Genomic DNA, 17974 nt, shown 5'->3' with positions numbered 1-17974 from the left:
AATGCAATCATGATATCAGAATAGACCCTGGGGTCTGACCGAACCCCTAGGGACCTAGTTTCTTAGTCACAGCTTGGAAACAGTTGAGAGCCCCACCCTTTAACCGTATATATACAATTGCTGAGTATAAAGAGATGATTGCACATATGCTTCCAGGTTGGCCTTGGGGACTGCCCCACCCTTGGAGACTTAACCCCTGGGTCATAACTTTGAAATGGTTAATATCCCCACCCCAAAACTATATATACAACTGTTGGGCATAAAGAGACGAATGCAGTCATGACTTGAGAATTTGTCCCAGGGTCTGCCCCACCCTTGCAGACTTGGCCCCTGGGTCATAACTTTGAAACGGTTGAGATCCCCACCCCAAAACTATATATACAAATGCTTGGCATAAAGAGACAAATGCAGTCACAATATTAGAATCGATCCTTGGGTCTGGCCACAACTCTAGGGACCTAGTTTCTGAGTCAAAGCTTGGAAACAGTTGAGATCCCCTACCCATAACCATACATAAAATTGCTGGGCATCAAAAAATGTTATATAGCTATGCTACAAGGATTGGCCTTGGGGTCTGGCATATTCCCTTGATCTCATTTTGAGAATAGTTTGCCATGATTGCTTAGGTATCCAGGTGAGCAATACAGGCCCTCTGGGCCTCTTGTTTAAAATGTGTTATGCAAACATTTCAGCCTCCATGCTAACCTACCTATTCCATTGCTGTCTATCGTTTATTATGTATGTTGCTCATGTATCGTCTGTATCGATCCGAGTGTTCAATACAGTTCTGTTCTGTTCTCGGCAATACCTGATGACTTGGGAAAACACCATCCGACATTCCTTATCACCACGACCAGAGGTCTTCAGTGCAGGTACACATCAGTTACTTTATCACCACGACCAGTGGTCTTCAGTGCAGGAACACATCAGTAACCTTATCACCACGACCAGTGGTCTTCAGTGCAGGTACACATCAGTAACCTTATCATCTTGACAAGTGGTCTTCAGTGCAGGTACACATCAGTAACCTTATCTCCACGACCAGTGGTCTTCAGTGCAGGTACACATCAGTAACCTAATCACCTCGACCAGAGGTCTTCAGTGCAGGTACACATCCGTAACCTTATCACCACGACTAGAGGTCTTCAGTGCAGGTACACATCACTAACCTTATCACCACGACCAGAGGTCTTCAATGCAGGTACACATCCGTAACCTTATCACCACGACCAGAGATCTTCAGTGCAGGTACACATCAGTAACCTAATCACCTAGACCAGAGGTCTTCAGTGCAGGTACACATCCGTAACCTAATCACCTCGACCAGAGGTCTTCAATGCAGGTACACATCAGTAACCTTATCACCTTGACAAGTGGTCTTCAGTGCAGGTACACATCCGTAACCTTATCACCACGACCAGAGGTCTTCAGTGCAGGTACACATCCGTACCCTTATCACCACGACTAGAGGTCTTCAGTGCATTTACACATCAGTAACCTGCACTGAAGACGACTAGTCGTGGTGATAAGGATACTGATGTGTACCTTCACTGAAGACCACTAGTCGTGGTGATAAGATTACTGATGTGTACCTCCCCCGAAGACCACTAGTCGTGGTCTTCAGTGCAGGTACACCTCAGTAACCTTATCACCTCGATCAGAGGTCTTCAGTGCAGGTATACATCCGTAACTCAGTAACCTTATCAACACGACTAGTGGTCTCCAGTGCAGGTACACATCAGTAACCTTATCACCACGACTAGTGGTCTTCAGTGCAGGTACACATCAGTAACCTTATCACCAGGACTAGAGGTCTTCAGTGCAGGTACACATCAGTAACCTTATCACCACGACCAGAGGTCTTCAGTGCAGGTACACATCAGTAACCTTATCACCACGACCAGAGGTCTTCAGTGCAGGTACACATCAGTAACCTTATCACCACGACCAGAGGTCTTCAGTGCAGGTACACATCAGTAACCTTATCACCACGACCAGAGGTCTTCAGTGCAGGTACACATCAGTAACCTTATCACCACGACCAGAGGTCTTCAGTGCAGGTACACATCAGTAACCTTATCACCACGACCAGAGGTCTTCAGTGCAGGTACACATCAGTAACCTTATCACCACGACCAGAGGTCTTCAGTGCAGGTACACATCAGTAACCTTATCACCACGACCAGAGGTCTTCAGTGCAGGTACACATCAGTAACCTTATCACCACGACCAGAGGTCTTCAGTGCAGGTACACATCAGTAACCTTATCACCACGACCAGAGGTCTTCAGTGCAGGTACACATCAGTAACCTTATCACCACGACCAGAGGTCTTCAGTGCAGGTACACATCAGTAACCTTATCACCACGACCAGAGGTCTTCAGTGCAGGTACACATCAGTAACCTTATCACCACGACCAGAGGTCTTCAGTGCAGGTACACATCAGTAACCTTATCACCACGACCAGAGGTCTTCAGTGCAGGTACACATCAGTAACCTTATCACCACGACCAGAGGTCTTCAGTGCAGGTACACATCAGTAACCTTATCACCACGACCAGAGGTCTTCAGTGCAGGTACACATCAGTAACCTTATCACCACGACCAGAGGTCTTCAGTGCAGGTACACATCAGTAACCTTATCACCACGACCAGAGGTCTTCAGTGCAGGTACACATCAGTAACCTTATCACCACGACCAGAGGTCTTCAGTGCAGGTACACATCAGTAACCTTATCACCACGACCAGAGGTCTTCAGTGCAGGTACACATCAGTAACCTTATCACCACGACCAGAGGTCTTCAGTGCAGGTACACATCAGTAACCTTATCACCACGACCAGAGGTCTTCAGTGCAGGTACACATCAGTAACCTTATCACCACGACCAGAGGTCTTCAGTGCAGGTACACATCAGTAACCTTATCACCACGACCAGAGGTCTTCAGTGCAGGTACACATCAGTAACCTTATCACCACGACCAGAGGTCTTCAGTGCAGGTACACATCAGTAACCTTATCACCACGACCAGAGGTCTTCAGTGCAGGTACACATCAGTAACCTTATCACCACGACCAGAGGTCTTCAGTGCAGGTACACATCAGTAACCTTATCACCACGACCAGAGGTCTTCAGTGCAGGTACACATCAGTAACCTTATCACCACGACCAGAGGTCTTCAGTGCAGGTACACATCAGTAACCTTATCACCACGACCAGAGGTCTTCAGTGCAGGTACACATCAGTAACCTTATCACCACGACCAGAGGTCTTCAGTGCAGGTACACATCAGTAACCTTATCACCACGACCAGAGGTCTTCAGTGCAGGTACACATCAGTAACCTTATCACCACGACCAGAGGTCTTCAGTGCAGGTACACATCAGTAACCTTATCACCACGACCAGAGGTCTTCAGTGCAGGTACACATCAGTAACCTTATCACCACGACCAGAGGTCTTCAGTGCAGGTACACATCAGTAACCTTATCACCACGACCAGAGGTCTTCAGTGCAGGTACACATCAGTAACCTTATCACCACGACCAGAGGTCTTCAGTGCAGGTACACATCAGTAACCTTATCACCACGACCAGAGGTCTTCAGTGCAGGTACACATCAGTAACCTTATCACCACGACCAGAGGTCTTCAGTGCAGGTACACATCAGTAACCTTATCACCACGACCAGAGGTCTTCAGTGCAGGTACACATCAGTAACCTTATCACCACGACCAGAGGTCTTCAGTGCAGGTACACATCAGTAACCTTATCACCACGACCAGAGGTCTTCAGTGCAGGTACACATCAGTAACCTTATCACCACGACCAGAGGTCTTCAGTGCAGGTACACATCAGTAACCTTATCACCACGACCAGAGGTCTTCAGTGCAGGTACACATCAGTAACCTTATCACCACGACCAGAGGTCTTCAGTGCAGGTACACATCAGTAACCTTATCACCACGACCAGAGGTCTTCAGTGCAGGTACACATCAGTAACCTTATCACCACGACCAGAGGTCTTCAGTGCAGGTACACATCAGTAACCTTATCACCACGACCAGAGGTCTTCAGTGCAGGTACACATCAGTAACCTTATCACCACGACCAGAGGTCTTCAGTGCAGGTACACATCAGTAACCTTATCACCACGACCAGAGGTCTTCAGTGCAGGTACACATCAGTAACCTTATCACCACGACCAGAGGTCTTCAGTGCAGGTACACATCAGTAACCTTATCACCACGACCAGAGGTCTTCAGTGCAGGTACACATCAGTAACCTTATCACCACGACCAGAGGTCTTCAGTGCAGGTACACATCAGTAACCTTATCACCACGACCAGAGGTCTTCAGTGCAGGTACACATCAGTAACCTTATCACCACGACCAGAGGTCTTCAGTGCAGGTACACATCAGTAACCTTATCACCACGACCAGAGGTCTTCAGTGCAGGTACACATCAGTAACCTTATCACCACGACCAGAGGTCTTCAGTGCAGGTACACATCAGTAACCTTATCACCACGACCAGAGGTCTTCAGTGCAGGTACACATCAGTAACCTTATCACCACGACCAGAGGTCTTCAGTGCAGGTACACATCAGTAACCTTATCACCACGACCAGAGGTCTTCAGTGCAGGTACACATCAGTAACCTTATCACCACGACCAGAGGTCTTCAGTGCAGGTACACATCAGTAACCTTATCACCACGACCAGAGGTCTTCAGTGCAGGTACACATCAGTAACCTTATCACCACGACCAGAGGTCTTCAGTGCAGGTACACATCAGTAACCTTATCACCACGACCAGAGGTCTTCAGTGCAGGTACACATCAGTAACCTTATCACCACGACCAGAGGTCTTCAGTGCAGGTACACATCAGTAACCTTATCACCACGACCAGAGGTCTTCAGTGCAGGTACACATCAGTAACCTTATCACCACGACCAGAGGTCTTCAGTGCAGGTACACATCAGTAACCTTATCACCACGACCAGAGGTCTTCAGTGCAGGTACACATCAGTAACCTTATCACCACGACCAGAGGTCTTCAGTGCAGGTACACATCAGTAACCTTATCACCACGACCAGAGGTCTTCAGTGCAGGTACACATCAGTAACCTTATCACCACGACCAGAGGTCTTCAGTGCAGGTACACATCAGTAACCTTATCACCACGACCAGAGGTCTTCAGTGCAGGTACACATCAGTAACCTTATCACCACGACCAGAGGTCTTCAGTGCAGGTACACATCAGTAACCTTATCACCACGACCAGAGGTCTTCAGTGCAGGTACACATCAGTAACCTTATCACCACGACCAGAGGTCTTCAGTGCAGGTACACATCAGTAACCTTATCACCACGACCAGAGGTCTTCAGTGCAGGTACACATCAGTAACCTTATCACCACCACCAGCAAACTTCAGTGCAGGTACACATCAGTAACCTTATCACCTCGACCAGAGGTCTTCAGTGCAGGTACACATCAGTAACCTTTCAACTCGGACTGTCACCAACCACCCTAAGGCTTTGATGTGAACTACACCCAGTCACTGTGGAAGATGTACAACAGGAGTCAAAACTGATGTATCTGAAGATATCTTGGACCAAGTAGAGGTGTGCTCTGACAACCTTACTCCCGAACAGAAGAGTGAGACAGCTGTTTGAGAAAGGACTTGGGGCTTTATGGGTCATGTTTGGCCTCATACAAATTTCAACTTGAATTTCTTAATCAATTTCTGTTATAAACACCATATTGGTAAATTGGGGCTATCTTTCTTGGTGCACATTTTTTCCAATGCGCATGCGTAGATGCCCTTCCATAGCAACAAAATTGCATTGCTATGCAAAAATAGACGAATATAGTGTTTTGGACAGTGAGCATGCAGAAATAAAGGCCTGCGCATGTGACAAACAAAAAATCCTTTCTACGAATGAACACTGGTTTGACAATGTTTAAGCATGTCAAATTGTATTTTGTTTGTTGCATGCGGAGGCTTTAAAAAATTAAAAAGTGTTTACTTAATTTCCTTCAAAATGGTCAAATTTCAACCAAATAGCGCACAACAAACTGTAATCACGCATTTTATTATGAAAATGCGGGTTCATGTCTCTTTGTAATGCCAGTAAATCTCCTAAACCAGTTGTCGAATGAATTTGGTATTTGATATTTCAATACTTCGTTTATTCCAGATTACGAATATAACAACTAGGGGGACACGTAATTTAAAATCCCTGATGAGGCCGGAAATGCCCCTTAATGCCCCTAGTCCTTTAAGTAAAATCCTCGATGAGGCCGGAAATGCCCTTAATCCCCCTAGTCCTTTAGGTAAAATCCTCAATGAGGCCGGAAATGCCCCTTAATGTCCCTAGTCCTTTAGGTAAAACCCCGATGAGGCCGGAAATGCCCCTTAATGCCCCTAGTCCTTTAGGTAAACTTCCGATGAGGCCAGAAATGCCCCTTAATGCCCATAGTCCTTTAGGTAAAATCCTCAATGAGGCCAGAAATGCCCCTTAATGCCCCTAGTCCTTTAGGTAAAATCCACGCTGAGGCCAGAAATGCCCCTTAATGCCCCTAGTCCTTTAGGTAAAATCCACGCTGAGGCCAGAAATGCCCCTTAATGCCCCTAGTCCTTTAGGTAAAATCTTCGCTGAGGCCGGAAATGCCCCTAGTCCTTTAGGTAAAATCCTCAATGAGGCCGGAAATGCCCCTTAATGACCCTAGTCCTTTAGGTAAAATCCTCGCTGAGGCCGGAAATGCCCCTTAATTCCCCTTAATGCCCCTAGTCCTTTAGGTAAAATCCTCGCTGAGACCTGAAATGCCCCTAGTCCTTTAGGTAAAATCCTCAATGAGGCCGGAAATGCCCGTTAATGCCCCTAGTCCTTTAGGTCCAGTTTGCTGAAGGAAGAGGTACACTGGAATTTACTTGTGCAGTAGATTGACAAGAAAACAACAAAACATTGTCAATTTGATATCAAAATAATTTATTTTGTAATTTGAATTGTTCCCTTTATTAGGAATAATAACATATTTACCAAAGGACATGATATATGAAACAGTCGACCCACCCAACCCTCAGTTACCCCCTTAGTACACATACATACACTCAAATATCATTGCATATATTTGTTCAAATCAATCACGGTAAATAATCCGAAATTTGAACACAAAATAAAATAACAATTTTTTCTTTAAGAAATTTTACTATAATTACTTTAAACAAAGTTGAAAAAAAAATTGATCATCTGTCATTTGTGGATTTTATTTACAATATTTTGTGTATTTAACAAAACGAAATACCAATCCTTCCCTTCTGCATTTGTAATCACATTTAATTATTTTATAAACTTTGTCAAAGATTCATGTATGACCATATAAGGCAAATTACTACTAAGTGACCAATGGGTCACATTTCAGCCACAATCATAACCTATCTACACCCTAGTCTTATACTATTCACTCAATCTGTCATAAACAGCGAAAAATGCATATTGCTTGTAGCACGTAAATATCAAATGTAGATTTCAAAGTTTAACTTCAAATATGAAAAAAAAATTGCGTAAGAAAATTACAAAAAATACTTTACATAAAATAAAGCATCAAAATGTAAAATATTGAGAATCATTTCCATGAAAATGAAGAGAAGTGATGTGGTAATTTCAAAAAGTTTCACAAATTGTTTGCACAGAAATAAAGTTAGCTTTAGGATTAAGTAGACAATAATTTTGGCTACAAATGACATTTTGTGATTTCATGATTTCAACAGGTTAATTCTGATATATCATATAAAGATCCAAATTATTCTCATTTGATCAGATATTGAAATTTAATTTCAATCCTATTATCATAAATTGTATAAGATTAAAATACAGCTAAAAGATAAAAAGTACAAATAATTGTTTTTTGAATGTTTTTTTTCTAGTTTCTAAGCTATTACACCAATTAAATGGAAGAATCTATGTATATTATAAAAGATCATTTAATATCCGATCTCCTATGGATTAAAATTTTGAAGTTACACATGTTCATAGGTATTTTCAGTGGCAAAAAATAAATATAATGCATATGCAAAAATAAAAGGTAATGGACGGTAAGATAAATATCAAACCGGGGTACACAGCTGACATTGACACATCGTTACGTCAAAGTAGCATTACATAACGTGGAACATATTTCTCTAAAAAGGAAAACATATATACATGTATGCATAATTATATAAAGAAACACAGTATGCTTTAATAGAGAAACATTCAAAAGCAAGTTTTGAAACCCTGAATGAACCTATCAACAAATTCATGAGAGCATTACTTTTACAGAAACACTTGTTCAATAAACAGCTGTACAGTCTTACTACGATGAACACTATGTACAGTCTTACTACGATGAACACTATGTACAACATGAACTATTTGTGAGCACTTCCTTTTACTATTTTGCACACTACCTAGGTAATGTGGCTTTCTGTTGATAAAAACCTTCATGATCTAAGCCAGTTGTCGGCCCAGCACCAATATTCCTAGGTGCCCTCAAAAACCATAAATATTCGTACATGGGGAAAATTTCATGTTTCACATAATGATATGACATGCTTACTAAAGTTCATGGCCTGGTCCCCTTTATCAGTAACAACTTTATTACATCAATCTAACAACACATACTATTACTGTGGTACGACGCTTCACTAAGATACATGGTGAATACCTAACACCCTAGCTAGCTGTGGCAGTGACCAGCCCATAAATGCATGTAACTGTGAATAATTTAACTACATATACATGTACAATGGAACCTCGTTAATTTAGACGCCGGTCGTCCGAAAGCTTTATTGACAATCTAAATTAGCGAAAGTGTCTAGATTCACGAGGATCCATTGTCAGATAAACATGTTGGCCAGTGACCGTTGTTTTGTAAATCTGACTAGTCTAGTGTAAATCACAGATAAATCACAAGGAACCAAACACACCATCAAGTCAACATCCCTTTCACAGGTGCCATTATCAAAAATATAACACTGTAAATACATCGTAGGGTGTTTAAACATGCCTAAATCAGTAATCACTCTTGTCTTAATTGCCAATCCACTCTCCAGGCAAAAATTAAGAGAAAATAACTTCTGCACAAATATTGGAATAGAAGTTATTCACGTTGTTTAGTAAAAATCTATTGAATCATTTTTTCAACACCGAAAAAAATGTCATCAGTGATAACTTGTTGGTTTCCACCGCCTCCCTACGTGTTTACATACATACACTTTAACCACTGTCTTTAATATCTGAGTATAGGAGAGTCATTCTCACACTGGCTGTCACATAACCTTCTGTGGAGGTGTACCGAAGGCTACTGATATCGGTTTAAAGCGATAACACAGATTTGGCATTAATCATCATCTACAAATATTCTGGATTTCCTTTTGTAAAGCTTGTTCTGACAGCACAGTGTAAACGTTTATAAAAATCCATAAAATAGGATCACATAAAGATTCAGAAGATGTCACAACTGTCTGAGGATAGGTGATCTTGGCAATGATGTTGTTTATTAACTTCCTCCATGTTACATACATTTATCCTGTTAATATGAAATGAATCATGTTTAGAATCATGGCACCAGAGATTTGTTTGGCATTTCTACGCTTTAAGTTGACTCCGCTACATCCCAGTGTCACACACAGGTCAAGGTTAGGAAGTACCGTTCTATCAGCGAAGGTCGGAGTTGGCTTCAGGAATGATGTCTCTAACATAGCCGGTTAACACTGGTTTACACTGGTTAACACCGGTTTACACTGGTTTACAGAACAAATAATCAGTTGTACTACGATCTACCACAAACCAAACGTGCACCACACCATCCCAGTGACAGACGTACACAGGTTAGCCCTGTAATGTTAGCCAAAACCAAAACGTGCAGCTCATCAAGGATATCTGTGTTAAGCAAAGCTTGCAAGATCTATTTATTTCCAACACTAAACTTCTGTAGCCTTATCAGTTCTGTCTATACATTTACTATGTAGTTTAATCACACCCCTGTCAGTAACCTCATCAGTTCTGTTTATACATTTACTATGTAGTTTAATCACACCCCTGTCAGTAACCTCATCAGTTCTGTTTATACATTTACTATGTAGTTTAATCACACCCCTGTCAGTAACCTTATCAGTTCTGTTTATACATTTACTGTGTAGTTTAATCATACCCCTGTCAGTAGCTTCATCAGTTCTGTTTATACATTTACTATGTAGTTTAATCATACCCCTGTCAGTAGCCTTATCAGTTATGTCTATACATTTACTGTGTAGTTTAATCACACCCCTGTCAGTAGCCTTATCAGTTATGTCTATACATTTACTTTGTAGTTTAATCACACCCCTGTCAGTAGCCTTATCAGTTCTGTTTATACATTTACTATGTAGTTTAATCACACCCCTGTCAGTAGCCTCATCAGTTCTGTTTATACATTTACTATGAAGTTTAATCACACCCCTGTCAGTAGCCTTATCAGTTCTGTTTATACATTTACTATGAAGTTTGATCACACCCCTGTCAGTAGCCTTATCAGTTCTGTTTATACATTTACTATGTAGTTTAATCAGACCCCTGTCAGTAGCCTTATCAGTTCTGTTTATACATTTAATATGAAGTTTGATCACTCCCCTGTCAGTAGCCTTATCAGTTCTGTTTATACATTTACTATGTAGTTTAATCACACCCCTGTCAGTAGCCTTATCAGTTATGTTTATACATTTACTATGTAGTTTAATCACATCCCTGTCAGTAGCTTCATCAGTTCTGTCTATACATTTACTATGTAGTTAATTTTTTTTTGTACACTGGTTGTTTATTTAATTCAACTTAATCTGCAGATCATCTCAAATACAAAAACAATACAATGGTTAAAATCTAAATTTGCTGGTAAATCCGATCTTTCCATTCCCCCCATGGCCAGTGGATAAGATTTAGTTGTTATCCCTTAATGATTTCACACACAGAATAGTCTGTAGTAATGACATGTTTTAGTTTGGATTGATATGACATAAAACATGACCACCACCAGTCTGGGTCTCACATGACTATAACTATAAGCATGCATCAAAACTACTGATATCAGCATCTCACTTAAAACCTTGACACAAGAATTTGTTTTACTGAGAAATTGTAAAAACACCAAACAACTCCCACAATAGCCTACATGGGGATCAAAAGAGGAAAAGACAGGAAGTCATTGTAAATGAACAAAAAATGTAAAATGTTTGGGGATAAAAATGAACAGAAGATATTGTTGTAACATTTTACCTGCTGATTACCACAAGTCTGATTCGTTATCTAAAACATCAAACAGGCTACATAGTTAGTACACAAACACAAGTTAGTCGGCACAGTTACAGTATTACCCAGTACTTTAGCTCAACCTGCAAATACACAAAACAAAGTATAAAGTACAGCACATACCCGACCGCCACCTTGTAGCTGTTCTATAGCAAGTGCGTACCCGACCGCCACCTTGTAGCTGTTCTATAGCAAGTCCGTGTGTATTGCATACTTAGTCAGTGTGTCTGACCGTGACAGACGGTAATGTCATTAGATGGCCAGGAGTCCTAGCAGACATGTAATAGCAGTTGTAGGATATAGCTAATCAATGAATTAAATCCTCCCAGTGACCCTGGACTGTCTATTCAAACATTGTAGGATATAGCTAATCAATGAATTAAATCCTCCCAGTGACCCTGGACTGTCTATTCAAACATTGTAGGATATAGCTAATCAATGAATTAAATCCTCCCAGTGACCCTGGACTGTCTATTCAAACATTGTAGGATATAGCTAATCAATGAATTAAATCCTCCCAGTGACCCTGGACTGTCTATTCAAACATTGTAGGATATAGCTAATCAATGAATTAAATCCTCCCAGTGACCCTGGACTGTCTATTCAAACATTGTAGGATATAGCTAATCAATGAATTAAATCCTCCCAGTGACCCTGGACTGTCTATTCAAACATTGTAGGATATAGCTAATCAATGAATTAAATCCTCCCAGTGACCCTGGACTGTCTATTCAAACATTGTAGGATATAGCTAATCAATGAATTAAATCCTCCCAGTGACCCTGGACTGTCTATTCAAACATTGTAGGATATAGCTAATCAATGAATTAAATCCTCCCAGTGACCCTGGACTGTCTATTCAAACATTGTAGGATATAGCTAATCAATGAATTAAATCCTCCCAGTGACCCTGGACTGTCTATTCAAACATTGTAGGATATAGCTAATCAATGAATTAAATCCTCCCAGTGACCCTGGACTGTCTATTCAAACATTGTAGGATATAGCTAATCAATGAATTAAATCCTCCCAGTGACCCTGGACTGTCTATTCAAACATTGTAGGATATAGCTAATCAATGAATTAAATCCTCCCAGTGACCCTGGACTGTCTATTCAAACATTGTAGGATATAGCTAATCAATGAATTAAATCCTCCCAGTGACCCTGGACTGTCTATTCAAACATTGTAGGATATAGCTAATCAATGAATTAAATCCTCCCAGTGACCCTGGACTGTCTATTCAAACATTGTAGGATATAGCTAATCAATGAATTAAATCCTCCCAGTGACCCTGGACTGTCTATTCAAACATTGTAGGATATAGCTAATCAATGAATTAAATCCTCCCAGTGACCCTGGACTGTCTATTCAAACATTGTAGGATATAGCTAATCAATGAATTAAATCCTCCCAGTGACCCTGGACTGTCTATTCAAACATTGTAGGATATAGCTAATCAATGAATTAAATCCTCCCAGTGACCCTGGACTGTCTATTCAAACATTGTAGGATATAGCTAATCAATGAATTAAATCCTCTCAGTGACCCTGGACTGTCTATTCAAACATTGTAGGATATAGCTAATCAGTGAATTAAATCCTCTCAGTGACCCTGGACTGTCTATTCAAACATTGTAAGATATAGCTAATCAATGAATTAAATCCTCTCAGTGACCCTGGACTCTCAGTGACCCAGGACTGTCTATTCAAACATTGTAAGATATAGCTAATCAGTGAATTAAATCCTCTCAGTGACCCTGGACTGTCTATTCAAACATTGTAAGATATAGCTAATCAATGAATTAAATCCTCTCAGTGACCCTGGACTCTCAGTGACCCTGGACTCCCAGTGACCCTGGACTCCCAGTGACCCTGGACTCTCAGTGACCCTGGACTCTCAGTGACCCTGGACTCTCAGTGACCCTGGACTCTCAGTGACCCTGGACTCTCAGTGACCCTGGACTGTCTATACAAACTTCCTCATTGAACAGCTTCTATTGGTCATTGATGAACCTTACAATAGGGATATGTAGCACATTGGTATGACATAGAGAGATGACGACATATATCAGGTACAGAATGACATAGAGAATGACGACATATATCAGGTACAGAATAACATGACATCAGTGATAGGGTGACGATGAGCCGCGGCGTGGCGTACCTGAGCTACTCATACTGCTGAGAGTTTTCTGTAGGCTCTCAAGGCGTTTGATGTAGTCATCGTGGAGAGCCTCTTTGGGGCGTTCAGATTGGCATGATGTGGCACCTTCGTTTTCATGAGAACTTTTAGAACTATATGAGCTGGGTTTCGTTTTATGGGATGAAGACAATAGTTTTCTGAAAAAATTAAATAAATAATTATGCAAAAACTAAGAAAAAATACCTAAATCTAAGTGGTGTGACAGTATTCAGAAATAATATAGCATGAACCCTATCTAAACAACATTTCAGAATAATTCAAAATGACTGACTTTATGTCCATCATGCTTCCATATTAATTTGAATCTAAGAAATTTGATTGTAAGGGAATGCATGCTATCAATGTTCTTGGTGAAATTGAAATCCTCGTTAATAACAATGCAATTCTGAGTACATTTGCCACCAATGAAGAAGTACCATTCAATAGATTTAAAGGCGTATCATAGGTTGTAGAGTTGTATTTAAAGGCGTAGCATAGGTTGTAGAGGTGTATTTAAAGGCATATCATAGGTTGTAGAGGTGTATTTAAAGGCGTAGCATAGGTTGTAGAGTTGTATTTAAAGGCGTATCATAGGTTGTAGAGGTGTAGTTAAAGGCGTAGCATAGGTTGTAGAGTTTTATCATAGGTTGTAAGGCGTATTTTAGGTTGTAAGGCATATCATAGGTTGTAGAGGTGTATCATAGGTTGTAGAGGTGTATCATAGATTTAAAGGCGTATCATAGGTTGTAAGGCGTATCATAGGTTGTAAGGCATATCATAGGTTGGAGAGGTGTATTACCCTGTAACTCTTTTGAAATGAAGATACATTTTATATCAAGGTGATCATACCCTTAAACTTATGGCCACTGCTTGTTGACAAAGTTGCATTGTCTAGAGACTTGACCCAAGATTAAGTTTTGTACGTCTGGCTCATTATCGGTAGACGTAACAATACACTTACCTTCGAGCACCAGAGTTTGGGTCGCGGGAGGCGATGTGTCTTGTGAGACTGTAGTCCTTTGTTGGGGGTGTCGACCCTACAGCTGCAGGAGGGCGTGCTACTATGGGTTGATAGGATGATGGGGAGTTTGAATCGGAGTCCCCCGGAGGTGAAGATGCTGAAAATGTGACTCTGGAGGGGCGCGCCATAAACATGCCGGAGTTATATGGAGGTGATCCATTAATTCTAGGAGGCGAGAAACTCCGCCCACTTGTCACCCTTGGGGGTGAAAAGCTACCATCAGTTGGCATATAGGCTGAAATAAAAACAGAGAAACACTCAATACTTTACATATTACAAAAACATGAACACCACAGCTAAGGTGGAGGTACAGACTCAATGGACTTAGTAAGTATACACTAGGCAAGCTAAAGTGGAGGTACAGACTCAATGGACTTAGTAAGTATACACTAGGCAACAGCTAAGGTGGAGGTACAGACTCAATGGACTTAGTAAGTATACACTAGGCAAGCTAAGGTGGAGGTACAGACTCAATGGACTTAGTAAGTATACACTAGGCAACAGCTAAGGTGGAGGTACAGACTCAATGGACTTAGTAAGTATACACTAGGCAAGCTAAGGTGGAGGTACAGACTCAATGGACTTAGTAAGTATACACTAGGCAACAGCTAAGGTGGAGGTACAGACTCAATGGACTTAGTAAGTATACACTAGGCAAGCTAAGGTGGAGGTACAGACTCAATGGACTTAGTAAGTATACACTAGGCAACAGCTAAGGTGGAGGTACAGACTCAATGGACTTAGTAAGTATACACTAGGCAAGCTAAGGTGGAGGTACAGACTCAATGGACTTAGTAAGTATACACTAGGCAACAGCTAAGGTGGAGGTACAGACTCAATGGACTTAGTAAGTATACACTAGGCAAGCTAAGGTGGAGGTACAGACTCAATGGACTTAGTAAGTATACACTAGGCAACAGCTAAGGTGGAGGTACAGACTCAATGGACTTAGTAAGTATACACTAGGCAAGCTAAGGTGGAGGTACAGACTCAATGGACTTAGTAAGTATACACTAGGCAACAGCTAAGGTGGAGGTACAGACTCAATGGACTTAGTAAGTATACACTAGGCAAGCTAAGGTGGAGGTACAGACTCAATGGACTTAGTAAGTATACACTAGGCAACAGCTAAGGTGGAGGTACAGACTCAATGGACTTAGTAAGTATACACTAGGCAAGCTAAGGTGGAGGTACAGACTCAATGGACTTAGTAAGTATACACTAGGCAACAGCTAAGGTGGAGGTACAGACTCAATGGACTTAGTAAGTATACACTAGGCAAGCTAAGGTGGAGGTACAGACTCAATGGACTTAGTAAGTATACACTAGGCAACAGCTAAGGTGGAGGTACAGACTCAATGGACTTAGTAAGTATACACTAGGCAAGCTAAGGTGGAGGTACAGACTCAATGGACTTAGTAAGTATACACTAGGCAACAGCTAAGGTGGAGGTACAGACTCAATGGACTTAGTAAGTATACACTAGGCAAGCTAAGGTGGAGGTACAGACTCAATGGACTTAGTAAGTATACACTAGGCAACAGCTAAGGTGGAGGTACAGACTCAATGGACTTAGTAAGTATACACTAGGCAAGCTAAGGTGGAGGTACAGACTCAATGGACTTAGTAAGTATACACTAGGCAACAGCTAAGGTGGAGGTACAGACTCAATGGACTTAGTAAGTATACACTAGGCAAGCTAAGGTGGAGGTACAGACTCAATGGACTTAGTAAGTATACACTAGGCAACAGCTAAGGTGGAGGTACAGACTCAATGGACTTAGTAAGTATACACTAGGCAAGCTAAGGTGGAGGTACAGACTCAATGGACTTAGTAAGTATACACTAGGCAACAGCTAAGGTGGAGGTACAGACTCAATGGACTTAGTAAGTATACACTAGGCAAGCTAAGGTGGAGGTACAGACTCAATGGACTTAGTAAGTATACACTAGGCAACAGCTAAGGTGGAGGTACAGACTCAATGGACTTAGTAAGTATACACTAGGCAAGCTAAGGTGGAGGTACAGACTCAATGGACTTAGTAAGTATACACTAGGCAACAGCTAAGGTGGAGGTACAGACTCAATGGACTTAGTAAGTATACACTAGGCAAGCTAAGGTGGAGGTACAGACTCAATGGACTTAGTAAGTATACACTAGGCAACAGCTAAGGTGGAGGTACAGACTCAATGGACTTAGTAAGTATACACTAGGCAAGCTAAGGTGGAGGTACAGACTCAATGGACTTAGTAAGTATACACTAGGCAACAGCTAAGGTGGAGGTACAGACTCAATGGACTTAGTAAGTATACACTAGGCAAGCTAAGGTGGAGGTACAGACTCAATGGACTTAGTAAGTATACACTAGGCAACAGCTAAGGTGGAGGTACAGACTCAATGGACTTAGTAAGTATACACTAGGCAAGCTAAGGTGGAGGTACAGACTCAATGGACTTAGTAAGTATACACTAGGCAACAGCTAAGGTGGAGGTACAGACTCAATGGACTTAGTAAGTATACACTAGGCAAGCTAAGGTGGAGGTACAGACTCAATGGACTTAGTAAGTATACACTAGGCAACAGCTAAGGTGGAGGTACAGACTCAATGGACTTAGTAAGTATACACTAGGCAAGCTAAGGTGGAGGTACAGACTCAATGGACTTAGTAAGTATACACTAGGCAACAGCTAAGGTGGAGGTACAGACTCAATGGACTTAGTAAGTATACACTAGGCAACAGCTAAGGTGGAGGTACAGACTCAATGGACTTAGTAAGTATACACTAGGCAAGCAAAGGTATGTAGTTACATTTCTTCTGGAGATCTTTTAAAATCTATAGAAGACAAAAATGATGCTGCAGTGATAATTGACATAAACCTGAAAATGAAAGTTTCATTATGAGTTTTTCCTGTGGAGGAGAAGTTTAATTACTTAAACATTTCCTGTTTTAAAATTTTTAAAAACGATTGGCACTCATGTTTTTTCTGTTCATAACAGTTAAAACTGAAAACACTGGAAGTGATGAGTGATGAGAGGAGTTATCTACCTTGCTGTGTGTCGACGGAGCCACCAACTACTGGAGATCCGACCCTCGTCGCTCGTCGCCATTTCTTCACAAGGTACTTCATCCTAAATATACAATGTCAAACATATATATATATATCTCTCTCTCTGTAAATATAGATATATATCTCTCTCTGTGTATGGGGCAAATGTATATAGATATATATCTCTCTGTGTAGATATAGATATATATATATCTCTCTGTGTAGATATAGATATATATCTCTGTGTGTAGATATATCTCTCTCTGTGTAGATATATAAATCTCTCTCTCTGTAGATATATAAATCTCTCTCTCTGTAGATATATAAATCTCTCTCTCTGTAGATATATATATCTCTCTCTGTAGATATATAAATCTCTCTCTCTGTAG

General features: G+C 41.2%; 1 protein-coding gene across 7 annotated transcripts in view; it reads right to left on the bottom strand.

The window, feature by feature from the left end:
* Positions 1 to 7348: 7348 nt before the first annotated feature.
* The window catches only part of LOC110452281 (A-kinase anchor protein 9-like), a 54611-nt gene continuing 43985 nt past the window's right edge, over positions 7349 to 17974 (bottom strand). For 5 of the 7 annotated variants that reach the window (XM_021500695.1, XM_021500701.1, XM_021500699.1 and 2 more), the window contains 3 exons: positions 17585 to 17667; positions 14478 to 14772; positions 7349 to 13674 (listed from right to left, as the gene is read on the bottom strand). In XM_021500695.1, coding sequence (XP_021356370.1) covers positions 13461 to 13674; positions 14478 to 14772; positions 17585 to 17667 — 592 coding nt within the window. In that variant the 3' untranslated portion in view covers positions 7349 to 13460. The remainder of the gene's footprint in view (positions 13675 to 14477; positions 14773 to 17584; positions 17668 to 17974) is intronic. The other 2 variants (XM_021500698.1, XM_021500697.1) reach the window with 2 other exon arrangements.

This window comes from Mizuhopecten yessoensis, unplaced genomic scaffold (genome assembly GCF_002113885.1).
Source record: "Mizuhopecten yessoensis strain PY_sf001 unplaced genomic scaffold, ASM211388v2 scaffold6523, whole genome shotgun sequence".
NCBI classification, from domain to species: domain Eukaryota; kingdom Metazoa; phylum Mollusca; class Bivalvia; order Pectinida; family Pectinidae; genus Mizuhopecten; species Mizuhopecten yessoensis.
This window is presented reverse-complemented; position numbering and strand designations above follow the sequence as displayed.